This window comes from Rattus norvegicus, chromosome 4, assembly GCF_036323735.1.
Source record: "Rattus norvegicus strain BN/NHsdMcwi chromosome 4, GRCr8, whole genome shotgun sequence".
Lineage (NCBI taxonomy): Eukaryota > Metazoa > Chordata > Mammalia > Rodentia > Muridae > Rattus > Rattus norvegicus.
The window spans coordinates 6404474-6432354 of NC_086022.1; the positions used below are offsets into that span (position 1 = coordinate 6404474).

The window sequence follows — 27881 nt, forward strand, 5'->3', positions numbered from 1 at the left end:
AATCCTAAGCTAGGAGGAAGTAATTCTGTGGCACACAATGTCAGTTTCTATGTGTCAGTACAGAGTTTCCTGAGGCATCTGGGGCCACCCTTGTCGATCTTCATGGGAATCGACATGATACACAAGCCTTCCTTCCACATTACCTGACACATGGCTATCTAAAATTCTGTGACTCTTATTAACAAATAAAAATAAGACATACAAAAACTATACAGGGGGTTGGTGATTTAGCTCAGTGGTAGAGCGCTTGCCTACCAAGCTCCGAAAAAAAAAAAAAAAAAAAAAAAAAGAAAGAAAGAAAGAAAGAGAGAGAGAGAGAGAAGAAAAAAAAACTATACAGGATAAAAAGCTAGAAGAAAGTTGTAGAAACTCCAAGTAATAAAATTTTATCTTATTAACTAGGTATTTGAAGTGAATTTTAAAGCTTCAAAGCACTAGGACTATTCTATCTCCAACACTGTCTAATTCATTTCTGTTCTACATTTGACAATCTTCTCTAAAAACTTTTATTTATGTGTTGTATGTGTACATGGTGTGTGTATACGGTTTGGAGTAACTGTAGGAGTCAGTTCTCTCCTCCACCATGTTGCTCCTGGGAATCCATCTCAAGTCAGAAGGCTTGGACACAAATACCTTTAACCCACTATGTTATCTTGTCATCCCTGAATCTGACTAATGACAGATATACTATTATCCAAAACACTTAACTACTTTGCTTAATTTTTGTTATTTACTAAAGACAAGTGAATAAAAACTTAAAACTATTTTGTTTATTTTGTGTTTGTTTCTGTAATGTTGATAATGTATGCTGGCTAGTTTTTATGTAACTTGACACAAGCTAGTCATCTGAGAGGAAACTCAATTGAGAAAACACCTCCCTAAGATCCTGCAGGCAAGCCTTTGCCTAATTAGTGACTGATGAAGGAGGGCCTAGCCCATTGCTGGTGGGGTCATCCATGGACAAGTGGTTCTGGGTTCTACATATAAAAAAGCAAGCTAAGCAGACCATAAGGAGCAAGCCAGTTAGCAGCATCCCTTCATAGACTCTGCATCAGCTCCTGCCTCCAGGTCCCTGTTCTGTTTGAGTGCTTGACCTAACTGCCTTTAATGATGAACTATGATATGATAGTGTAATGGAAATAAACTCCTCCCAAGTTGTCCCTCATAGAACAGAAACCCTAATGAAGACAGGATGGGGGTTTGGGGATTTAGCTCAGTGGTAGAGCGCTTGCCTAGCAAGTACAAGGCCCTGGGTTCGGTTCCCAGCTCCAAAAAAAAAAAAAGAAGAAGACAGGATGGTCTCACACAACTGAGGTAAGCACTCTATCCTGAGCTCTATCTCCAGAGCCCCAAACTGTCCTTATGTATCTTACATGCTAACCAAGAATGAATGAATATCAGTAATACAAAACAATAAGCCAAGAAACGAGACAGAGGAATCAGGTAAAACACAGCAAAGGTTTCCCCAGGATAACACCAGGCCTAAGGCTGCTAGAAAGAATAGCATGAAAGGGGTTGGGGATTTAGCTCAGTGGTAGAGCGCTTGCCTAGGAAGCGCAAGGCCCTGGGTTCGGTCCCCAGCTCCGAAAAAAAAGAACCAAAAAAAAAAAAAAAAAAAGAATAGCATGAAGGCAGGGACAGCCCAAGTCTTAGGAAAAGTTGTGAGAAGAATGGAGCATAGAACTGCCACCAGGTGGAAGAGATCAAGAGATTCAAGAAAACCAATCAATAAAAAACTGAGGCAAGTACTAACTTAAGTAAAGTTAAAAGTAAACTATATTCCAGAAAGAAAAAAAAAAGTACATTACTGTGTTGGCAGAGGACCATATTAAAATCACAATAAGAAATATAGTTTTAAAAAAAAAGAAAGAGGGGCTGGGGATTTAGCTCAGTGGTAGAGCGCTTATCTAGGAAGCACAAGGCCCTGGGTTCGGTCCCCAGCTCCGAAAAAAAGAACCAAAAAAAAAAAAAAAAAAAAAAAAAAGAAATATAGTTGCTGGGCAGTGGTGATACACATCTTTAATCCCAGAACTCTGGAGTCAAAGGCAAGTGATGGATTTCTGTGAGGTTGAGGACAGCCTGGTCTACAGAGCAAATGCCAGGACATTCGGGCCACACAGAGAAATCCTGTCTCAAAAAAACAAGTGTGTGTGTGTGTGTGTGTGTGTGTGTGTGTGTGTGTGTGTGTGTGTGTATGCGCACACATATGTAGAGGGGGAAAATATTTATATAATAAACTATATCATATATTGTATATATTAACATTTATATGTCATAAAACTATATGTAGTTTTATTGGATATCCATATAATTCATATATATTCATATCGATAGATAGATAGATAGATAGATAGATAGATAGATAGATAGATAGATAGATACTGCTGACACAGACATTCATCATCACATCTGGTTTAAACTCACTTTTCTTTTATAAACTGTGTTTGACAACATTTTTCTCTACTCAGGATTTGCTTTACATTTGTCTGGGGCTGGGGTTAAATCCCCCACTTCACTCCAAGGTTTCACTGCCAGCTTCTAAAGCAAATCTCTGCATAACTCTTTAGAACCAGATCAAAAAACAGCTCTCATACACCAAGGTACTCTGGAGAACTCCCAACACCTACATGTTTTCTGCTCCTTGGCAATCTTTCTTTGGCCTGTTACTATGCCTTTTATTCTTCTTCTCCTGGACTTCAAACAGGAGTCCAGATAGCTGCCCAGAAGCAAAGTCTAGAATAGTTGGTATATTAACTGACATTTACTTTTCCTTTTTTAAAAAAAAATTTTATTTCATATGCATGGTTCTTCTATATGCGCCTGAAGCCCTTGGATCCCTGGGACTAGTTACAGACATTTTAGAGACAATGTGGGTGCTGGGAATTGAATTATGATTCTCTGGAAGAGCATTCAATACTCTAAAGCACTGGGCCTTCTTTCCAGCCCCTGTTGTACTTTTCTTGATCAGCTTCAGTTTACACAAAGTTCTCTCATGCCTCAGCCTAGCTCAAGTTCGGGCTGCAGAGCTAGGTCTATAGTTAAAACTCTAAGTATGCTATAAAGTAGCCCTCTGCCTTAGACTTGTTCCATTTGGGGGCTCTGCCTAGGAGTTTTCATTGTATATCCCCTTTTAATGCAATTTGGAAAATTCAATTACAGATAAATAAAAATGTCTAACCTAACAATTATATTCAAATATCATAGTATCTCCTGGGGCAAACAGAACATAAGGTTACATAAAGTTGTTTTTGTTTTTTTGTTTTGTTTTTGTTTTTGTTTTGGAGACGTCTAATGTTGGCCAGGCTAGCCTCGAATTCCTGATCCTGTTTCCATCACTCAAGTGCTGGGATTACAGATATGAACCATCCACCTAACTCTAAGTTCCACTTTTTAAAAAACACAGTTGACTGACACAACAGCTCCCTATCCCTCACTAGCAGTAACAAAAGCCTCCAGTATTTTAGAAAAATGGGTTACAATGTTTTTAAAGAGACGCTATATTTAAAAACAGATAGTAAAATATTACTATATATGCATGCAATCAATACTGAGGGTACACTTCACAGCAGCTGGACAAAGAGGCTGATGTATAGAAGAATCAGACCACACTAACAGAATGTGGCATACCCTTATTAACATTCAAAAGCTCTATAACAAAGAAATCAATTAAAAATGATTATGGACTTTAAAAGTAAAACACATCAACACGAGGTCATCTGTTAAAGATGGATTAAAAAGAAAAGAAAAGCTCACAAAGGCTTAGGGAGAAGTTATCTGGCATCCCAATCTCACCATTTCTACTCCCCAAAAAGGAGATAGAAAATAGGTTAAAAAAAAGCTAAGTAAAAAAGTCTATCTATACTCACCAAACGTTTGGAGTCTTCACTCTGTTTGTAAAAGAAGAGAAGCTGCCTTACCAAGAGGGTAAGGGCGGGACCATCAGCAATGCGGAAGGTGCCACCGGGCTGCGCAGAGTCTGCACACTGGTCAAATGCGCTTCTTTGGGTGAAGTACTGGAAGTACAGGAAGTCCTACGTCAACAAAGCTCTCTATAGTTCTTGTGATAGATAGAAATATGCACTGAGTGATTTATAGGTATGATGAACAACAACTGAGAAGTGGCTCCTGGACCATCAGTTAAAGATTAAAAACAAGCTAGTAACAAAAACTTAACTTGGGATGCTTCAAGATCTAAAATATCTACCAACAAAACCATTCCTCCTTTCTTCTTTGTAACCACCAGCTGTCTTACTTAAAATTTCCTTAAAAAAAAAAAAAAAAAAAAAAAAACTCACCTACTCATAAGTCTTTAAAAAAACAAAAATATTTATTAGGAAAATACTATTATTAACACTAAATTTTATAAAATAGGCATGCAAAAATGCATACAAGACAAATACCACTTACACAAAAAAATACTGTATTTAAAATAAGTTCTTATGCGGCCTTCTAATTCCCTCTCAGTTTTCTTTTTCTTGAAGTAAATCTTGGTTCACTTTTCTTTCCTTTTTCTTCTCTTCCTCCTCCTTGTGTTTTGTTATCTGAGACAGGATAGCCCTTAGCTTTCACTATATACACCTGGTTACCCTTGAAGTCGCAGATTTGCCTGTCTCTGTGTCTACCTCCCCAGTGTAGGAGTTTACCTCCACATCCAATTCATTTTTCTTGATGTTGTTTATTTTCTATGTGTGTGGGTATTCTTATATTATGACATGTTATGAGAAGGCTGGAGTTGTTGTCTCCTTCTACCGTGTGACGTCATGGAGGTTGTCAAGGTTAGCCACAAGTGCCTTTACCTGATGAGCCACCTCTCCTGTCCACTCCTCAGTTTTAAGAACAAACTTACTTGTTGTTTCCTGTCTCTATATCCTCGAATAAATGACTGGATTATCACTGCATTTTTCAATCTTCGCCTTTCTTCCTAAATAGTGGAGGTAGGAAAGAAGAATTAGGAAAGAAGGTAGGAAAGAGTAATTGGTTAGAATCAATAAAAAATGACATTTAGTTACTTTTTTTTTTTTTTTGGTAATTAGCTATGTGCCCCATAAACCACAAAATTCATTCTTTTAAGTGCATATTTTAATGTTTAATTTTTATTATTATTTTTGTTTGTAAATAGGGTCTCTCTTTGTAGCCCTGGCTGTCCTTGAATTCACAAAGATCCTCCTGTCTTTGCCTCCCAAGTGCTGGGATTAAAGGCATGAGTCACTATGCCCAGCACTTTTATTTTTTAATATTTTATTTCTGTGCCTATATGTGGGTATGTGCATTTCAGTCAGTACAGGTATCCTTGGAGGCCAGAAGCACTGGATCCCTTGGAGCTGTGGTTACAAGTGGTTGTAAGCTGCCCAACATGATTACTGGGAATTCTTGAACACTGAGCCATCTCTCAATTCCCATCATTGAATATATTTCTAATGCACTGAGAATTATGTAGCTATTACCAACCATCTTTTTTGTTTGTTTGTTTTGCTTTGCTCTTTAAGACAGGGTTTCTCTGTATAGCCCTGGCTATTCCAAAACTCTGTAGACCAGACTGGCTTTAAACTTAAGAGGTCTGCCTGATAGAGAACAGAGAGGTACCTGGGAGGCATCCACAGGGGATCTGAGCTCTTGGAAGGTCTGAGGCTGGATGTTACTGGTGGTCACAAGCCCACGCACCTTACTATCCAGACTCTCGCTTGGTCTTTAGATCCGTGTGCTTGGTTTACAGACCAATGGTTTCTCGGCCCAGGACCCGAGAAGGAGCTCTACCATGGGGGAAGGAACCACTGGAGTTTGAAGGCTCCTGAGAGCTTGGCCTTTTTACTGTTGGGCCGTCTCTTAAACCTCCTAATACTGAGTTGGTACTTTTGGTCCCTATTTCACAAGGGTTAGGACAGATTAACCAAGAAAGGACAAGTGACAGAGACTGAAAGGGGCTGGAAAAACAAATAGGGAAAGGCCTGTCACTACAGTATAATTGATGGTTCCTATCACAAGCCTGGGTCACAAACAGATTAATTTGTTCTATGTTTATATACTGTTTAGAATGTTAACACAGGAAGGTGGATAAAATACAGTTTCTAGTGCCAAAAAAAAAAAAAAAAAAAAAAGAGGTCTGCCTGCCTCTGCCTCTTGAGTGCTGGGATTAAAGCTATGCATACCATCATCTGGCACTGTATTTTATTTCAGGGCTTTTCATCGTTCCAACAAAGAAACCCCTTACCTATTTTAGTGCTTACCCCTCACTCCTTGCCCAGACCTCCAAGCCATTATTCATGTTTCTCAATAGAGTTTCCTAGCCTATGCATCTCATACAATGGATTCATCAATCCACAATCTTTTCTCTGATCCTTTTCACTTGGCATGGTGTTTTTAGTGTTCATACACTCTGTGGCATGTGCTAGCACATCATTTCTTTTTATGGCCAAATAAGATTTCATCATATACAGGTCTCATATTCTGTTTATCTGTTCATCAGTTGGTAGGCAATTGCTCTGTTTCCACAGTGGGTTATTATGAACAGTCCTGCTATGAACACTATGTCCACCTTTTTGAAAGATAATAGGCTTGCATATTTTGAGTACAAACCTAAGATGAAATTAACATTTCAATGACACGGTTTTCAAGATAGCTACCACCATTTTACAATCCCATCATAGATATATGAAAGAAAAAACGCAGAGAAAAGAACATAGGAAGCTGAGTGTCAGACACACTACAGAACTTCCTCAGTGGGAAACACCAACAAGAAAATGCCTTTCCTGGTACAGCATTTGAGTATCAACTGAGGTGAGTTTACCTGTGCAACTGGTTGGTTATCTTTCCTAACTGGAGTTAAGAAAAGCTGTTGTGAGGACAAACCTCACAGATAAATGTCCTAGCTGAAAATATCAACAGTGATGAGGCTGGAAATTTGTTTCTGCTACTAAGAATGTTCTTTCTTCAGCTTGCACAGCAGCAACCTCTAGGCCTTCAGTATCACTCACATCCACACTGCCCTTCTCTCAGGATCCTACCTTCAGTGCCCATTTACCCCCACATCCTCAATGAGTAGTAATGACTTGGTGGTCTTAACAGACCTCAATACCATCTTAGTCCTTGGCTGTTATGTGAGCACCACAGAGGTCTTTATCTGTCTACCATTAGTAAGTATGTCCAGCAAGCACGACAGTACCTAACAACCACAAGTTCTCAGACATCTATTAAATGCAGGAATGAATTGTTGAAATAAGACCCAAGGCAGTGGTGGAAACAGGGAGATCTAAGAGTTCTAGGATGGCCAAGGCTACAAAGACCCATGCCAGGACTACTTAGAGAGACCCTGTCTCAAAAACAAACAAACAAACAAACAAACAAACAAGTAAAATAACAAGACCCAAAACTCTTATCTAGAAAAGCAGGCCTTACAATGAAGTTGTGATTAACCACCAGAGGTATTTGAAGAAACTATCCCCAAAAGATGTAACATCAAACTCAGACACTAATAACACACAACTGCAATTCCAGCAATCCAGGAGGCAAGAAAATGGTGTTTGAAACCAGCCTAGGCTACATGTCTACGCTGGCAGGAAGGACAGGAAACAAGCATTAAAAAAGAAACAAACAGGGCTGGAGAGATGGCTCAGTGGTTAGGAGCACTGACTGCTCTTCCAGAGGTTCTGAGTTCAATTCCCCAGCAACCACATAGTGGCTCACAACCATCTGCAACAGGATTCCATGCATTCTTCTAGTGTGTCTAAAAACAGCTGCAGTGTACTCATATAAATAAAAATAAATCTTAAAAAAAGAAAAACAAACAAAACAAAAACAATTATATGAAGTAATGTGAACAATGTACATTGAGCCTTTCTAGACCTTCTGAAAACCTTACAAACAAAGGAGATAACCAAAACCCTCCATCTCTCTACCCAGAACTCAGTCTCAAGTCTATCTTCCTACAGTGGTTCAAGAATGACAAACTTACTGGAAAAATTGAACACATCTAAAACTATTGCAAAAGATAAACATACATAACATACATATATGTACACGTAACACAAAACTTTTAAAAAACTACAGAAAATGGGTTTATAAAGAGTAATATAAATAATCAAAACCATTACCTCTCTCTTGCGTCTTTCTTCCTGAGTGCGATGTAAAAGAGAAGCCTTTTCTTCCTAAACCCAAAGAGAGATAATATAAGGATAATTTTAAGCCTGAAAACATCATTATACAAAGATCACAGAATGTTGTGGCTGAAAAAAGATTCCCAAAAATCTACATAAAGTTAACACTCCCTGTTTTTGCTGGCATATGGAGAATCACATATGCAAATGAGTACTGTACAATCAGCATATACATTGACATACAAACACAATATATAGAACTAAGCTTCTCCATCTATATGTAAAGCTAAAGGGAACTATAGTTTCAGCACAGAAAACTGCAAATAAGCCTTTATCTACCACATGTCCAAAGGCCATACGATTTGCTTTAAACTTACTAAAGTTTAAAGTTTAAAGCATTACTAAAGTTTAAAAGATTCCCCATTTTTACCAAAAGTTGTTCTTGAAATTGGCCTTTTAAATTCTTTAGACAAAGAAAAGCTAGAAAAATAGTATCTCTATCAAAAACTGTTCTTTTTCAAATTGAGCTCCTAATCTTTTCCACTTTTCTATACAACCAAACTCTGAATAGGCAACTAAACACAAGTTCAACATTAACTCCACAAGCTTTCCACTAGTGGACTCTATCTGCTCTCAAATCACACTCAACATCCCTCATAGCACTTGGTGGCCAACTACAACACTCACCATAACAGTTCCTGTCTTGAATTTATGTCTTGATCCTATCTACCAGCTTTAGTTTCCAACATTCTCTCATGATTCAAGTGACATCACACAAGAATGATAGACATTATATTTTAATCCATAGGACCAGGTCTATCTCCATGACTCTGTACTTACACAAATAAGTAATAAGAGGGGAGGGGTGGGGATCAGTCTCCACTACAACTAGTCAATCGACAGAACAGTCTTAAGCACCAGGCAGTAACTGCTGCAGGTAAGAACCCCTGAAGCATGTTAATACCAACTCCTCAATGCGTGGGAATGAGAATTTCCCTGGCCTCAATCTCGGGATAGTCACAATTACCAAGGGAAAGATAGCAAATCACAATGAAGAAAACTTGTAGACACCAACCCAAGTATCAGAGAAACAAACATTACAAAATAAAACCTCAGGGGCCATCAACTCCAGCTTAGAACATCCCAAAAGACACAATGTGACTATTCTGGTAGTCTTACCAAAGACATAAAGTACATGCATTTATTTGAAGAAAAGACTTTATATCTCAAGGGTGTAATATGTACACTTGTAATAAACACATGAACAAAATAGATTACCTTTAAAATTACATTTTAAACTAGATCAGACAAAGGTCCATAATCTGAGCTACTCAAGAGGGTAAATTCAAGGCAAGCCTGGGTAACTTAGTGAGAATTCATCTTATTTAAAAAAAAAAGTTTGGTGAGGCTAGCTGGAGATATATATCTTACTGCCATTATAACATGTATGAAGTCCCCAATTCAATTTCCAGTACTACCAAAATAAACTTAGTTGTTAATTTTGTTTTTTTGAGACAGGGTTTCCCTCTATGTAGGCCTGGCTGGTCTCAAACTCACAGAGATCCACCTGCTTCTGCCCCCTGAGCGCTGGAATCAAAAATATACACTACCACACCTAGTAAGATAATCTTTAATTAAATTAAATATCAATAGGGGTTGTATGAGGTATCATTCTATAGGAGCTGTCCTTGGGTTTTTTTTTTTTTTTTTTTTTTTTTTTTTTGAGGTAGTTGTCTGTTTGATTGCTTGTTCTTTGTTTTAAGACAGGATCTCATTATGTAGACCAAGATCACATTGAATTCACAACAATCTACCTGCCTTTGCAGATTAAAGGTCTCCCAGTAGTACCTAGAGCTCCCTGATTTGGCTAGGCTGGCTGGCCACCAAGTCCCAGGGATCAGTCAATCTCCACCTCACCAGTATTGGGATTGCAAGCTTATTCATTGCTACCATGACTGAGGATCAAACTCAGGTTCTCGATTTTATATGGGGAGCACTTTTTCAATTGAGCTGTCACACCCCATCCCAGCTTCCAAACTGTATGTAACATTACCAGTTGGGAGATAGAAGGATTAGAAATAAAACTAAAACAAAACAATACAAACCAGACAAAACCCTACAGTCCTGAAACCTGGCATCCTCATGAACAAAGAAGGGCTCTGGCAGTTTCCACTATGTAGAGAAAAATCCTTTTGCTGATGGGTATCAATACGCATGCATTCTGTTCAATTACCCAGGACTGTTTCCTCTGTAGAACACTGTCTGCTTCACAGAAGAGTCAGTGAGAGAAACCATCCTGCAGAAGGGACAGCTGAGGGTAACAGGTGTCTAGTGCAATATACAAGCAAACAGAAATAAGCATCTTCCAAAGGAAATGCCCTGAGGCTCCCCCAATGCCAGGAGATCCAATGCTCTTGTCTGGCTTTGCAGGCTCTAAACATGCATATGAAGCATAAACATACATGCAAGCAAAACATACAGAATAAATTAAAATTAAAATTACAAAAATAGTTCTTACAAGATAGGATACTAGGGCTGGAAAGATGACTTGGCAAGTAAGAGCACTTGTTCTCTGAGAGGACCCAGGTTTGTTTTTCAGCACCTTCATGTTTCAGAGCCATCCATAACACTAAGAGGATCTGAAGCCTTCTTCCAACTTCCATAGGCACAAAGCACACATGCAGTACATACATACACGCAGGAAAACACACAAACGTTTTTTAAAAATCTTAAGGAAAAACAGTGGACAAACAGGATTATGTAAAACTAAACAAGGGGTTGGAATACACAGCAAAGCAACAAAAACAGAGACCCTGCCTCAAACTAGTTATCTTCTGATTTCCACATATTCACTGTTACCCCCTACATACACACACCATACATATACACACTGTTGTATGACTTTTCCTGGAGAAGCTGAACAAATGTCTATTCACTCAAGATTGGATACCAACAAGAGACAAACAAACAAACCCAACTCTACCAACAAACTGATGAACCAATTAGTTTACTAGATTGCTTACAAAAATATGGACAGCTCAAAGACAGCTGCTTTACCAAAAACCTCATCCATCATGGACCTTCACAAAAGTGGCACCTCTGGAGTGCTCTGCAGGACATGTAGGCCACTCAACAAATTAGAAAGTCTCCTTAATATTTATATAACCTTGAGGAGCAAGGAACGATGATGGTTTGTATATGCTTGGCCCAGAGAGTGGCACTATTAGTGGGTGTGGACTTGGAGTAGGTGTTGTCACTGTGGGTGTAGGCTTTAAGACCCTCATCCTAGCTGCCTGGAAGTCAGTATTCTGCTAGCAACCTTCAAATGAAGATATAGAACTCTCAGCTCTGCCTGCACCATGACTGCCTGGACACTGCCATGCTCCCACCTTGGTGATAACAGACTGAACCTCTGAACCTGTAAGCCAGTCTCGATTAAATGTTGTCCTTTGTAGACTTGTATTGGTCATGGTGACTGTTCACAGCAGTAAAACCCTAAGACAGGGACCTTGTACATCTTATAGGTTCAAGAAACTTCCTGAGAGTTGTGAGTTCTTTATTTCCCTCACCTTACTGACCCTTCCTCTAGAATGGGAATATTTTATTTAGGATTGTCTTAGTGTTTCTATTCCTGCACAAAACATCATGACCAAGAAGCAAGTTGGGGAAGGAAAGGGTTAACTTACACTTCTCTATTGTCTTCATCACCCAAGGAAGTCAGGACGGGAACTCAAGCAGGTCAGGAAGCAGGAGCCATGGAGAGATGTTACTTACTGGCTTACTTCCCCTGGCTTGCTCAGCTTGCTTTCTTATAAAAGCCAAGACTACCAGTCCAGGGATGACACCACCCACAATGGGTCCTCCCACCCTTGATCACTAATTGAGAAAATGCCTTACAGCTGGATCTCATGGAAGCATTTCCTCAAGGGAGGCTCCTTTCTCTGTGATAACTCCAGCTTGTGTCAAGTTGATACACAAAACAAGCCAATACAAGGACACTGCTACACAACACTATACACATATCCAAAATAAATAAGTAGCTATTAAAATAAAATGAAATCAATTCTGTACAGCAAAAGAAACCATCAACAAAAAGAGGCAACAACTTACAGAAAAGGAAGAAATATTTGACAAAGGCTTAATGCTCAGAACATATACATTCCAAAAAAAAGTCCACCCAAATCCAAAATACAATTTTTAAAATGGGCAGATTATCTAAAGAGACAGTTCTCAAAATACAACCATACGAAAAAAATTGCTCACAACACATGCCTTTAATCCCAGCACTCAGGCAGGAGGCAGGGACAGATGAAGCATCTCTGAGTTAGGAGGCCATCCTGATCTACAGAGCAAGTTCCAGGATAGCTAGACACAGAGAAACTGTCTTGAAAACAAAACAAACTTACAAAAACACAAAAGAGGAAAAGAAAAGAAAAAAGTAAAAAACTGCTCACTATCAATTACTAGCCAAAAAAGAAATACAAATCAGTTTTGACGAGATGGTTCATTGGCTAAGATTATTGGTTACTCTTTCAGAGAAGCAAAGGTTGATTCCCAGCACCCACCTGGCAGTTCACAAACACCACTAACTCCAGTCTCAACATATCGAACACTATCTTGGGCCTCCATAAGCAGAAGGCATGTACAGGGAAGCAAAATTCTAATATATATTAAAAATAAAGAAATCAAATTTAAAAAACTCACAAACAAATACACTCTCTCCAGTTACAAAACTATTGTCAAAAGACTGAATAAATGAATGCTAATGAAAAGACAGGAAAAAAGTCTTATACACTGTTGGTGGGTATGTAAACTAGTACGGCCATTTATGTACATCAGTGTAGGGGTTCCTCAAAAATTACATACAGGTTTACCACATACACACTACCATGTATCACATTTTGCAAAAGGAAATGAAATCCAGCATATTAAAAATGCCTACAAGTCATCCTATTGTGGCATAGTTCACAAGGGCCTGGAAGGAAACCAATCTAGGTGCCTATCCCAGATGAATAAAAAGAAATGTGGTACACATACATACACAAGGAATATTATTCAGTTAAGAAGAATGAAATCCTATCTATAAGAAAAATGGGTGGAACTGGAAGACATGTTAAATGAAATAAAACAAACATAGAAAGACAAATATGGTTAAGTTCTCTCACACATATGAATGCTTTAAAAAGAAAAAAGTCCAGGGCAGGGACTAGAGAGGTAGTTCAGCAGTTATGAGCACTTATTTCTCCTGTAGCGGTCCTGGGTTCCAATCCCAGCACCTACATGGAGGCTCACAACATCTTTAACTTCAGTTGTGGGGAGAAGAGGTCTGATGCCTCTTCTGACTTTCACAGGCTCCTGCAAGCTTTAGTGAGCATATATACACTCAGGTGAACACACACAGACAATAAAAGACGTAAGTAAATAAATTTAGGTGTATTTATGTGTGGGGTGTTTTGCTTTAATGTTAGGTATGTGTACCATGTACATACCTAGCACCCACAAAAGGTGTCAATTTATGGATGGTTGCAAGCTGCCAGGTTGGGGGTTGGGAATTGAACCTGTGCTTTCTTACCCTCTGAGCAATCTCTTCAACCCAACAAATATTTTATTTTTAAAAAGTAAATCTGGAGACGCTGCCATGATCATCCCAGTTTGCTGCTTCACCTGCGGGAAGATCATTGGTAACAAATGGGAAGCCTATCTGGGTCTGCTGCAGGCCATGTACACCGAGGGGGATGCCCTGGACACTCTGGACCTGAAGCGCTACTGCTGCCGCTGCATGCTGCTCGCACACGCGGACCTGATTGAGAAACTGCTGAACTATGCACTCCTAGAGAAGTGACTGCTGGAGCCTCCCCTCCTCAGCTGGCCAACCAATCTGTCATGCTGTATTCAAACTAAGGTGTTGGGGGATGTGGGTGTATTGCCTGGCTGTGGCCCTGTGGCTAAGTCCTGTCACCCTGGAAGGAACTTTACTAAAAGTAAAGACCTTTGCAGAACCATCACAAAAAAAAAAAAAAGAAATTATAACTAGTACAGAAGAACAGATGGTAAGGAAAGAGAAAAACAGACAACAGAACAAGTTCTAGGTGGCGACAATACACTATAGACTTATAGACTTCATGAAGAGAAGGGTTCACAGGCTCCGAATATAAGAAAATAATAAGGGGTCAGTGTGAAGGCTCAGGTACCTGAGAGTGCCTGAGAAGGCCTGCTTCCAAGCCTCGTAACCTGAGTTCTATCCCTGAAATCCACGGGACAGAACGATAGAACTGACACCCAGAAATTGCTCGACTTTCCAATCATGTGCCATTTCACAAAGAATGTGAAAATTTTGTTTTTAAAAGTAAAAGAGGGCTGGAGAGATGGCTCAGTGGTTAAGAGCACTGACTGCTCCTCCAGAGGTCCTGAGTTCAAATCCCAGCAATCACATGGTGGCTCACAACCATCTGTAATGAAATCTGATGCCCTCTGCTGGTGTATCTGAAGACAGTTACAGTGTACTTATATACAATCAATCAATCAATCAATCAATCTTTAAAAAAAAGAGTTCTTGTGTCTTTTTAAAAAAAAAAAAAGTAAAAGAAGGGCTGGAGAGATGGCTCAGTGATTAAGAGTACTGATTGCTCTTCCAGAGGTCCTGAGTTCAATTCCCAGCAATCACAAGGTGGCTCACAACCATCTGTAATGGGATCCAACGCCCTCTTCTGGTGTGTCTGAGGACAGCTGCAAGTATACTCATAAAATAAATAAATAAAAATCCTTTAAGGAAGGAAGGAAGGAAGGAAGGAAGGAAGGACAGACAGATGGACAAACAGTGCTGGTGGTGCTTGTCTTAATTTCAGCCTACAGGAGGCAGAGCAGGCAGATGTGAGTTCCAGGACAGCCAGAATTCTTACACAGAGAAACCCTGTCTTGAAAGTCAAAATGAATGAACGATTTTTTTAAATGTGGAAGATGGTTGGGAATATAACAACAGTGTTAGAGCACTTGCCTGGCACATTTATGAGGCCTTGAGTTTGATCCTCAATAGCATTTAGAAGCCAGCCAATAACTAAACCGGCAAAGCTCCATACTCTGCATGTGCTAAAATGGCCCTGTGCTCCATAAATATGTGCAAATATGTTTATCTTTTTTGAAACTTTAAGTTTGATTAGAGACTTTTAAATACAAGCTCATTAATACTACTAAAAAATAAGATAAAAGAAATAAGACAAAATCTGGATGATATAACTTTGGTGAAGAAATTTTAGACCTATCAGAAACCTAAACCATGGTTCGGTCCCCAGCTCCGAAAAAAAGAACCAAAAAAAAAAAAAAAAACCTAAACCATGAAAACAAAGATAAATTGGACTTCATAAGAGTAAAATTTTCTGCTTTATGAAAAACATCATTAAAAGAATGAAAGAACCAAGAGTGTGAAAAAATATTTACAGAAAACATATGAAAACAGATTTGTATCTACAGCACTCACAAAATGGAAATAAAGAACTTAACAGTAAGAAATCAAACAACTCAGACACCTGATCAAAAACATACATATGGCATACATATACACCAGGTGTGGTGGTGTACTTAAGGCACTTAAAATCCTAGAACTTGCATCTAATTCCAGCACAGAAGAATCTTGAGTTAAGGGACAGCCTGGATATTTATCAAAAATCTGTTTCAAAAAACCAGGGTCTGGAGATACAGTCTACCACATACAACACTCTGGGTTCAGTCCCCACCCAACATTGCAAAGGAATATTATGAATAAAAAGAGTACTCATTGATATTTACCCAAATTCAAAACTTATACACACAAATGTTTAGTGCTTTACTCATAATTGCCCCAAATTTGGAAGCAATCATGAGTCTTTCAATACAGCTGAATAAGACAAACTGGTACATACCATGAAATATTATTAAATGGGAGAAGTGTTTTCACTTCTCATAAGCAAGCTGCTAAGTGTAAGGTCAATTTGCAGGTCTAGGTGTGGTGGCTCACATGGGAAGCTTAAAGTAGGAGAGTAGTTAAGTTTTAGGCCAACTTCAGCTACATAGGGAGAGCTTATATTAAAAAAAAAAAAGACAATATATAAAAGTCAAACCACAGAAAATGTTTTGGTTTTTTTTTCCTTTTCTTTTTTTTAGGAGCTGGGGACTGAACCCAGGGCCTTGTGTTTGCTAGGGAAGCACTCTACCACTGAGCTAAATCCCCAATCCCCCACAGAAAATGTTTTTAACATCAATAACAGAAACCAAAAAGACTGCAGTAAATAGAAGGGATATTTGAGAACTTTTTTCTACCCATTTTTCTTAAACCATTGTTAATGTATGTAGCATACTATTAATACAAAATAAGATGCAGGCTGGTGGGATGGCTCAGCAGGTAAAGGTACTTGTAGCCAAACCTGACATCCTGAGTTTGATCCCTGGAACCACACAGAAGAAAGATAGAACTGACTTCCACACAATGTCCACAGGAATGCTCTGGCACTCACATGCCCATACACATAAGATAAATATTATTTTAAGATTGAAATAAAATAGTTAGCAAGGCAATGGAAAGATATGGAGGAACCTTAAAATGCATATAAAAGTGAAAGAAGTTGTTCTGAGAGGCTGTGTTTTAGGATTCCAACACTGACATTTTGGGGGAAAGCAACGCTATGTAGACAGAATTGATAAAGGTAAGCATAGGAAGGGCAGTGTCGAGGCTGAGAACAATGGGGTTTAAAGGCAATGGGAACTATTCTGTATGATGCTGGGTTAGGGTTAGGTCATTATAGTAATCATTTATCAGAATCCTAAGATGCAGAGCCCTGTAGACTTCAGCGGACAATGTTACACAGGAACAAATTCAACACATAGGGACTCTACCACCTGCTCCACTGTCTATAGCCTGCTTTGGAGGATAAAGCAATGAGCAAACATTGAAATGACTATAATTCAACTACCACTATTAGATTAAGTAAGTAGCTGTGCAAACTTGCAAAGGTAATGTTAAAGTCATTCCTCCTACCTACAACTTTTCTACACCCACATATACTCTCACTTCAATCTGAAAGTAGTTCACAACCATATACACCTGGTCTTTCCAGGCTCTTCCCTGTATTTTTTTTTATTCATTTATTATATATATATATAAGTACACTGTAGCTGTCTTCAGATAACACCAGAAGGGGGCATCGGATCTCTTTACAGATGGTTGTGAGCCACCATGTGGTTGCTGGGAATTGAACTCAGGACCTCTGGAAGAGTAGTCGGGTGCCCTTAACCGCTGAGCCATCTCTCCAGCCCTCTTCCCTGTATTTTTATTCATTGCCTCTCCTCATTTTGCCTTGTCCCATTCTGTAAAACTTGGTCAAGTTGTCCTATCACCCAAACCTTCCTCAGACTTCAAATTCTTTCTCCCTGCCATCCACTCAATCTTCTAGTCTTTTACAGAGAGGCACTGTACACCCCCCCAATTCCTCACCTAACTGAAGTCTTGACTTCAGCTCCTGTTATCTTAAGGGACACACTCACTAGTCACAGTCTTCCAGTCTCAAATCTAGATTATGTTGTTATCTGGAGACATCGATTCAGCATTCAACACTTCTGGCCCACTTCTTCCTTCTATAAACTCATTCCCCCAGACATCAGTCTCCTTAGGTTTCCAAGGTGTGATACTTCCTGTCCCAAACTTGAATCAGCAACTAAGCTGCCAGTTCACCGACATCCCTCATACCGCCATGTCTACTCAGATTCCTCTGGTTCCATACATGCCTGAACCCCACAGGAACTTCAGCATTCACTCCTCAAGCTCTGCTCCCCTGTAGTCTTCCCCTAGCTTAAGCACACACCTGGAATGATCTGTGCTGAAAGAGTCCCTCTCCTCATCCCTCAAAGGCTGAGACTCAACTCAAAGGTAGAAAACATGACCCAGCCAAGATTTCCTCTCCAGACATTCAGGTATGGAGATCAAGCCACTCAACCAGGAAACATGTCCACTGCTTGGCTAGAATGAAATAAGTGGACAGGCCTATATACAGAGGCAAAGTCAGGAGTGCAACTCAAAGAGAATAGCTGAGCTAAACTACCTTGGTGCTGGTCGCAAGGAATCTGGGCAGTTTTTGTTCATTTGCTTTTCTGCACTTAGTTTCAGTGGATTTCTGTACTTGCAATCAAATGACTGCTAAGATAGTCTTCTATCAGGATGTATCCTGATTTCAAAAGCACAGACTTGGAGCTGGGCAGAGGCAGAAGGACTGTACATAAATTTGACACCAGCGTGGGCTACACAGTGAGTTCCAGGCCAGCCAGGACTGCAGGATAAGGTCCTGTCTCAAATATAACAATATACAAGTAGAAGATGCGAGAACTAAAGCAGTGGAACCCAGCGCACACCTGCTTCAAACTTCCTATCCTACTTCCCACTTTTCTAAATCAACCAATTCTGTGTTTCTGTATTAGTCTGAGAGAAATACAAAAACAAACAATCGAACAAACAAAAACCAGTCACTATTACACCATAACTTTTCAAGGTGTAAATCTTATCTCCCCAAAACAAGACTATAAACTCATCATGTCTTTTCCAGTGTATAGCTCTTACAGATAATAAACATAAAAATATTCATTTAACTTTAAAAAAGGAAAAGACTAAACAAACAATTTTCCACTAAGTTCAAGAAGGAAAAGATTTCAAATATACCAGAGTGGCTAAAATTCCAAAGACTCTCAATAACACTTATTGGCCAGGATGTGAGTCAACAGTGCCCTCTGATGACTCTGATGGTTGTAGGGTAGTAAGCACATCAGCTAGGGAAGCAACGGGCAATGTGCACTAGAAGAACACATGTGTAAGCAACGTCCACCAAGATACATGTAATAAGCACCCAAGGAAACCAGAATGGGTTAATTGTGTTTTATTCATGTCCTGACTAACCGGGACACAGTGGGATGGGAGAATCTATCAAAGAAAACATCTAGCTCAAGAAGCAAAGCACAAAGGCTGACCAAGCTGCACCCACTTCATCTGACCTAGTTTATACCAAGCTCAACAGTTAAAACTGATCAGTAGTAACAGGTCAGAAAAGCAGTTTCCTTGGTGAAGAACAACTGTGGATAGGAATGCCAGGAACATTCTTTATCAGGAGCGATCATTTACATATGGATGTGTCCAGATAAAAATCCTTTATAAAATGAGGCTGGAGCAAAGGCCCAGCAGCACTGCTCTTGCACATACAATAATTTGGAAAAGGAAAAAGACAAAAATTTACATTAAAGGGCTAGGGAGATGGCTAAGCAGTTAAGGTCACTTACTGCTTTTGCTGAGGGTCTGGGTATTGTTCCTACTACCCACATGCCAACCCACAATTGTTCTTAACTCCAATTCCAGGAGATCCGAAACCCTCTTCTGACCTCTGCAGGAACTAAGCAAGCCTGTGGTGCACATAGTTACATGCAGACAAACACTCATACGTATAATTTTTTTTAAAATAAAGCTTTAAAATGTTGCCTAAAAGAAAAAAAATCGTTTTAACTCTAGGGATCCTGTCTGGATTCGGTACTCTGCCTACAGCATTACGGCCGGTTGCCCTCATCCTTCAGACTGTCCCAGAAAGCCGAGCAGTGTCAAAACCTTCACAAGGGAAAGATCCAGAAGAGACCCAGGCCCCAGGCAGGCACAACTCTGTATTGCTTGCTCCGAGTATAGCAGACTAAAGCGAGACGCAGGCTACAAAGACCTTGTCCTACCTGTCCCCTCCCACTTCACAGACATGAAGGACTCTTCTCTAAGCTGTTCTTGAGGGCAGGGAACTCCAAGCTTGTGAGGAGCGGGCATATCAAGTTTATAACTTGTAAAGAGCTCTTAAAGCGAGGGTAGGGGGGAGTACCTGCCTCGCACTGCTGGAGAGCTAACCGTGTAACGCCCCAGCCACAGACTGCCGGTGCACGTGTTTCCAGGGCAAAACTGCGGCCCTTGGGCAGGCGCGGCGAGGCCGCAATGAATGACCCAGCCACTCAGTTCGAGGCTCGACAGCGCTCCTCTGGCGCCTCCTCACAGACCTGTCAGGACTGCACAGCAGCCGCACCCGACCGGAGCTCGCTCCAGTGAACTGCGGAGCAGCGCCGCCCGGGTGCTGACAGGCCCGGGTTCGGTTAACACCTCGGGCCGCACTGCCTCACCTTCCTGCTCGCGCCACCGAGAGACACCTTGGGCCTTGTCTTGAAGTCGCCTTCGAAGCTGAACATCTTCGCCGCCTATCCCATCTGCGCGGCCCGGCAGGCGACAGAGCGGCCGGGGGCGGGCCCGGCGGGCTGGGCGGGGCCCGGCAGGGTCGCGGCCTCGCTGTCCCGCGCCGCCCCGCCTGCGGCTCAGCGCTCTCCGCCCTGCACGCGGGCGCGAGCGCGGCGACGCTGGAGGCCGGCCTGTCCACGCTGCTTAATCCACGGCGCGCCGCCGCCGAGCGAGGGGCGCTCCGACTCGAGCCTGCACCGCGTTGCCGTCGGAACCAAGATGGTGACCGCCCGCACTGCGCGCGCGGTCCCGTGAACGCGCGCGGTCCGGTCATCGACGGCGCAGCGCTCCTCCCAGCAGCCACTGCGAGCGCCGGCGCCGGCTTTGGCGTCATCATCAATAACACAGTGCTCCTCCCGGCAGCCCTTGTGCTTGCCTGCGTGCGCGGCTCCGCCGGGCGCACCTCTCTTCCGCGCGTGCGTCATGCCGCCAGCCGATTTCCACCACTCCCACCCCCCCGCCCCCGCCATTGACGCCGTCGGGGTCACGCGCATTGCATTACTGGAGACAGGAAACCTGCAGAAGAGGCCACACCCACCGTCCAACTAGATGTGAGGGGGAACAGGTTACTAATGCAGAGAATTTGCACCATGACTCAGAGAAGAATAATACATTACACACGAACAAAAGTATTTCTGAACATACACTTGACACATAAATGTACACCATACACATAGATACACAAATACACACCAACACCTGTAAGTTATACCACACAACATATGCATGGATATATAGCTAACATACACGTTTAAGATACCAGTTCTGCAAAACACCAATGGCTCTAAGATCAAGGATCGACAAATGGGATCTCATAAAACTGCAAAGCTTCTGTAAGGCAAAGGACACTGTGGTTAGGACAAAAACGGCAACCAACAGATTGGGAAAAGATCTTTACCAATCCTACAACAGATAGAGGGCTTATATCCAAAATATAAAAGGACTCAAGAAGTTAGACCGCAGGAAGACAAATAACCCTATTAAAAAATGGAGTTCAGAGCTAAACAAAGAATTCACAGTTGAGGAATGCCAAATGACTGAGAAACACCTCAAGAAATGTTCAACATCTTTAGTCATAAGGGAAATGCAAATCAAAACAACCCTGAGATTTCACCTCACACCAGTGAGAATGGCTAAGAGCAAAAACTAAGGTGACAGCAAATGCTGGCGAGGATGCGGAGAAAGAGGAACACTCCTCCATTGTTGGTGGGATTGCAGACTGGTTCAACCATTCTGGAAATCAGTCTGGAGGTTCCTCAGAAAATTGGACATTGAACTGCCTGAGGACCCAGCTATACCTCTCTTGGGCATATTCCCAAAAGATGCCCCAACATATAACAAAGACACATGCTCCACTCTGTTCATAGCAGCCTTATTTATAATAGCCAGAAGCTGGAAAGAACCCAGATGCCCTTCAACAGAGGAATGGATACAGAAAATGTGGTACATCTACACAATGGAATATTACTCAGCTATCAAAAACAATGACTTTATGAAATTCGTAGGCAAATGGATGGAACTAGAAAATATCATCCTGAGTGAGGTAACCCAATCACAGAAAAACACACATGGTATGCACTCATTGATAAGTGGCTACTAGCCCAAATGCTTGAATTGCCCTAGATGCACAGAACACATGAAACTCAAGAAGGATACCAAAATGCGAATGCTTCACTCTTTCTTTAAAAGGGGAACAAGAATACCCTTGGCAGGGAATAGGGAGGCAAAGTTTAAAACAGAGGCAGAAGGAACACCCATTCAGAGCCTGCCCCACATGTGGCCCATACATATACAGCCACCAAACTAGATAAGATGGATGAAGCAAAGAAGTGCAGGCTGACAGGAACTGGATGTAGATCTCTCCTAAGAGACACAGCCAGAATACAGCAAATACATAGGCGAATGCCAGCAGCAAACCACTGAACTGAGAACGGGACCCCCGTTGAAGGAATCAGAGAAAGGAATGGAAGAACTTAAAGGGACTTGAGACCCCATATGAACAACAATGCCAAGCAACCAGAACTTCCAGGGACTAAGCCACTACCTAAAGACTATACATGGACTGACCCTGGACTCTGACCTCATAGGTAGCAATGAACAGCCTAGTAAGAGCACCAGTGGAAGGGGAAGCCCTTGGTTCTGCCAAGACTGAACCCTCGTGAACGTGATATTTGGGGGGAGGGCGGGAATAGGGGGAGGATGAGGAGGGGAACACCCATCTAGAGGGGGGGAGGGGTTAGGGGGATGTTGGCCCAGAAACCTGGAAAGGGAATGATAATTAAAATGTAAATAAGAAACACTCAAGTTAATAAAAATTAAAAAAAAAGATACCAGTTCTGTACAAATACACCAACACACAACAGTCAATACAACACTATATATATATGAATAGTTAATATATATAAATGCATGCCAAATGTATAAATGCATCATAAATATATACATAACTCACAAATATACCCTGTCATATATCTATACACTTACATACATGTCTAATATATGTATGCACATGCATAAAAACGTGCTATTATATATACATAAGCACAAACAAATATATACAAAACAATGTAAATGAATCTATGTCATATATAACATATACATATACAAATATATGTCATACAAAGCAATGCAAATACATATTATGTATGCATGCATATACACATGTATACATATGCATAAAGCAGTATGCATATACATATAGTTTGATAAATATATACAAATATATGTCATGGCATGTATGAAAAATATATTATATTCACATATATGTCATATACATGCAAAGTATATATTATATAGTGTATGTTCTGCATACATATATGCTATGTATATTGTGTATGCATGACATATACAGGTACATAAATATATCACCTATACATGTATCATCATGTGCACATGATTGAAAACATTATCTTCATGTTTTTTTGTTTTTTCTTCGAAAAGATTTATTTATGTTATATGTATGAATATTTTGCCTGCATGTATGCTGTGCATTACATGTGGGCTTGGTGCCAGATAGTGCATCAGATCTCTTGGAAATGGAATTACCATGTAGCATCTGGAACTGAACCCAGTACTTCTGTAACAAGTACTCTTAACTGATGAGCCATGTCTCCAGCACAGTTTAATTTTTTTGTTTTTGAAATAAGGTCTCACTGTACAGCCCTGGCTTGCCTGGACCTCACAGAGATCCTCCATCCACTGCCTCTAAGTACTCCACCATACAAGCCACCCTCCCTTTTTTTTTTTTTCTTTTATTTTTGGAGCTGGGGACTGAACCCAGGGCCTTGCGCTTGCTAGGCAAGCGCTCTACCACTGAGCTAAATCCCCAACCCCCTCCCCCTTTTTTTTAATTTAAAAAAAAGTATTACATTTTAGTTTATTTAGTGTTTTTGAGATAGGGTGAGTGCCATGATGTGGAGGTCACAGTACAATTTGTCTCTCCTTCCACCATATGGGTACCAGGAATCAAACTCAAGTCATCAGGCTTAGTAACAAGGAACCAGTACACTTACCTTTCACCTACTGAATCCTTTTACCAGCTCTCTATCTATATCTATCTACCTATCTCCCCCCTCCCACTGGCTCTGTGTGTGTGTATACACATATATACATATGTGAATGTCAGAGGACAATTTGTAAGAGTCTGTTCTCTACTTCTACCATGTGGTTTCAAGAGTGTCATCAGGCTTGATGGGAAGTACATTTACTGCTGTATCATCTTGCCAACCTCAAGTTTCATATTGGCAGCAGCACTAAGTGACAGAGCCCAAAGTACTGTTTGAATAAATATGTAATGACTAAAAGGCCATGAGAAGAGGTAGGTCAAAAACCTATAAACACAGGCTCCTACTTAACAGATGGCGTGACATTACCACACACTAAGGAGTCCATGGAGACAGACCTTTCATTCGATTAAGAATTCAGAATAAATGCAAAAGTACCTGCAACATGCCTTGGCAGTTTCTCCAATAAAGATTTAAACACACATTCTCACCATATGAACCAGCAATTGTTCTCTAATGCATTTGTCCAAAAGGAAGGAGGGCTGTGACTGAAACCACATGACACTTGCAGGAGCTTTATAATTACCCAAATCTGGAAACAAACAAACAGCGAAGGGAGAGTAACTATTGCACAACACCTGAGATAGCCCTCCAGGACAGGATGTTACACTGACGAAAAAACACTAGTACCCAAAGGTCACACTGGTGACATTCCATGAAATTCCATTTAGAACAGAGCCATGGTGTGCAAGTTGCAGACAGGGTAGAAGAGAACTCAATGGTCCCTAGTGCCAAGAAAATCAGTGGTTGTGATAATGGTTGCACAAAAGTACATATGTGACAAGGTGGCCCAAGTCAATTTGGGTGATACAGAACTATTTGGGGAAGACATTGAATGTGTTGTTACCTTGTTTATGCTAGTGATATCATGGGGTATGCTCAAAAATATTCAGTAAGCATTAAATGTAGGCACCTGCTCCTTGTACATCATTTCAGGTACTTAAGTCAGTTATGGCAAAAATATTAAATGGAAAGTTCCAGATGTTAAAAAAAAAACTCAGAGGACTGGAGAGATGGCTCAGCAGTTAAGAGCATTGACTGCTCTTCCAGAGGTCCTGAGTTCAATTCCCAGCAACCACCGGTTGGCTCACAACAATCTGTAATGGGGCCTGATACCCTCTTCTGGTGTGTCTGAAGACAGCTACAATGTACTCGTATACATAAAATAAATAAATAAATAAATTGTTAAGAAAAGAAAACTCACAAGTAGTTTTAAGTTGGGTACTTTTTCTAAGTAATGGGATGAAATTTTACTGTTCTTCCTATAATCTGAATGATGCCCTCATTTGATATCCACATTTGTATTTGTTTCCCTCCCATTAGACATTTAGTAGTCATCTTTGTTATATCAGTTTTCACTTAATGCTTGTGAGGTTGTCAAATGCCTCTTTTGAGGGAAAACTTGCAAGTCCATCAAGTATGTGGAAAACACTGTATGTATAAGGTTCAGTACTATCCATGCTTTCAGAGTTACACTGAGGCTCTGAGGACACAGCCTCATGGATTCAGGAACCAAAGTATGAGTCGTTCTTTGTATATCAGTTGTACAGAAAACAACCGATAACTATATAAATGCAGTGTCACCCTGGTTTGGATATTGGGCCATGGTGATTTAAGATATAATCATAGTCAGAAACTGGATTCAGGATTTCCAAGACATCTGAGATTACAAACGCATCCCGCTTACATCCTCACGCTTATGTAGCGAGCAGTATTCTTGCAACATGCTGTGGATGTGTGTATCTGACTCAGAATAACACAGTCTAATGTAGCCTAAAGTAATAACAAATTATTTACACCTGCATGCCAGGTGATGTGTATAGAATATGGGGATGGTTCATTTTATGTTTCTAGATGCTAAGGAATGTCCAGATGTTGCCCGCTAGTAAAACATTATTTTGGTTGTGTCTGTGAAGGCATTTACAGGAGAGATTAGCATTTGAACAGGACAGTTTAAAGATCTGCTCACTTCTGTGGGCTGGCATCCTCTAGCCACTGCAAGTCTGACAAAGGGGTGAGGGAGGGCAGATCCTATTAGTTCTCAAGCCAGGAAGCCCATCTCCTGTCGTCCACATCTTGGAGTTCCAGGCTCATGGTTACTTGGAGGGGCTGCATCAGCCCCTAGCCTCTGGTCCAAGCTGAATCACACCACCTGACCCTCCAGGTCTCTGGATCACAGATACCAAAAGTGACCCTTACCAATATCCGTAATCACTTTCCTGGAGATCAGGTTGTGCCTTCCTCTAAGTTATTCCGTATTGTGTAAAGGTGTTTTGTTGGTTTGGTTTGGTTTTATAAGCAGTTTTTGACTCTGGATTGAGGGTGGAGGATGATTGTGGCCTGAGTGAATGCACAAACACCACCATCTGTCTGATACCTCCGATGTAACACAGATTCATAAATTAATTATTCCTGGGAGTAGAAAAAGTCATTTTATAAATTTATGAGGGTGAATTTGGACTGTAGGTGATTTAAAATCATATGAGAACCAGGTCTATGAACTTACCCAATGTGTCAGACAGCAGAAAGGATGTAACTCCCTCACTATCTGATAAAGTGGTAGACACCTAGCACTGTGATGACACAGCTCTACCAGTCTGACTCCTAGTGTGTGGGTGAAAGATCAACAGGCAGAGAACTCCCATTTTTCTGCAGGGTTCCAGCGTGGCTCGGTCCCTCACTACTGATACAGCCTATCCGACTGCTATCCCCTGGTCTACCTGCTTCCCCATGTGGACCTGAATCCACGCTTCCTTCTCTGGATCTGGTTTTGCTCTTTCACCTCTGCAGCTGGTTGTGTCTTCACTCTCAACCCTGATTTTCCTGTAGGCTTATTTCTACAGCAACACATTCCTTACTGTAGCTGAGTTATATTCCTTATTCTAACAATACAAACTCTATTGAATTTCTCTCAGCCCATTTTAAACTATTGTGGGCTTTTGCTTTTTTTTTTCTTTAGTACTGAGGAAATATTAGATTAAGAGCCTGATACATGCTAGATAAGGGAACTATCACAAGCTGTGCATAGTGGTGCACACTTTTAATCCCAGCACTCAGGAGACAGAGACAATCTCTGTGAGTTTGAGGCCAGTCTGGTCTTAGTGACTTCCAAGACAGCTACATAGAGATCTTATCTCAAAATCAAATCAAATAAATAGGAACCCTACTGAAGAGCCCTAGCTTTTCTAGTGTATGGAAGTCTGTGAGACAGTGGTTTGAACAAGAAATACCTCTCAGAGGACAGATTTTTGAACACATAAGTAGTTTTCCCTACATATATGTCTGTGTTAAACAACTGGCTGGCAAGCACCAGTCATGCATCCAGTTGGTGGCACTGTTTGAGGAGTTTTAGGAGGTGGGGGCCTTGATGATGCAAGTATACCACAAAAGGGTGGCCTTTGAAAGTATGTAGCCTCACCCTGCTTCTGCCTCTCACTGCTTCCTGTCTGAGTTTAAAGATATGACCACTCAGTTTCCTGCTGCTCCTATACTGCCTGCTGCTTTGCTTCCTTGTCTCGCCCCCCACCATACATTTCAGGCTCAATGAGATACATTGTCTCAAAAAATAAGGTTGAGTGCAATAGAAGACACTAGATGTTGATCTCTGGCCTCCACACATGCGTATAGTCAGGCAAGCACAGCCTCTTGCTCACACACAAACGTGCGAACAAATAATCACAAACTTAGCTGTTGAAATAACAGTCTTTTAGGATATTGCTATTCTGGAGGCCACAGTCTTGCACAGCTCAGACTACATGGCTGTAGAATTGCCTCTGGAGACTGCAGGGTAAATTTGTTTTTTTGCTTCTTCTAACTTCTAGGAGACTCCTGTGCTCCAGATCTGAGGCCCCTTCCATTGATCGTACCCTTCTGCTCCTTGTGTCTGTCTTCTGATTTCTTCCTCTGACTGACCTTTCTGCCTCCTTCTTGTGAGACTCTACGATTATTTGAGGTTTCTGA

General features: G+C 40.9%; 2 protein-coding genes across 3 annotated transcripts in view; one reads left to right on the plus strand and one right to left on the minus strand.

Annotated features, from left to right (window-relative positions):
- Positions 1–20612, minus strand: part of Ube3c (ubiquitin protein ligase E3C) — a 101255-nt gene extending 80643 nt beyond the window's left edge. Inside the window, exons 1-4 of one of the 2 annotated variants that reach the window (XR_005503372.2) lie at positions 20247–20612; positions 8088–8141; positions 4847–4921; positions 3867–4013 (exon numbers count right to left, since the gene is read on the minus strand). Coding sequence is in view for 1 of the 2 variants with exons in the window: in NM_001427087.1 (NP_001414016.1) it covers positions 3867–4013; positions 4847–4921; positions 8088–8141; positions 20247–20312 (342 nt within the window). In the remaining variant the exon portion in view is untranslated. The remainder of the gene's footprint in view (positions 1–3866; positions 4014–4846; positions 4922–8087; positions 8142–20246) is intronic. The other variant, NM_001427087.1, reaches the window with a different exon arrangement.
- Positions 13729–13932, plus strand: Polr2sl1 (RNA polymerase II, I and III subunit like 1). The gene has a single exon (XM_039108547.1). The coding sequence runs from the start codon at positions 13729–13731 to the stop codon at positions 13930–13932; it is 204 nt and encodes a 67-aa protein (XP_038964475.1).
- Positions 20613–27881: the final 7269 nt, after the last annotated feature.

What these genes read in the sequence shown, in the direction of transcription:
- Polr2sl1 (XM_039108547.1), top strand. Translation starts at nt 13,729, where the DNA reads ATGATCATCCCAGTTTGCTGCTTCACCTGCGGGAAGATCATTGGTAAC.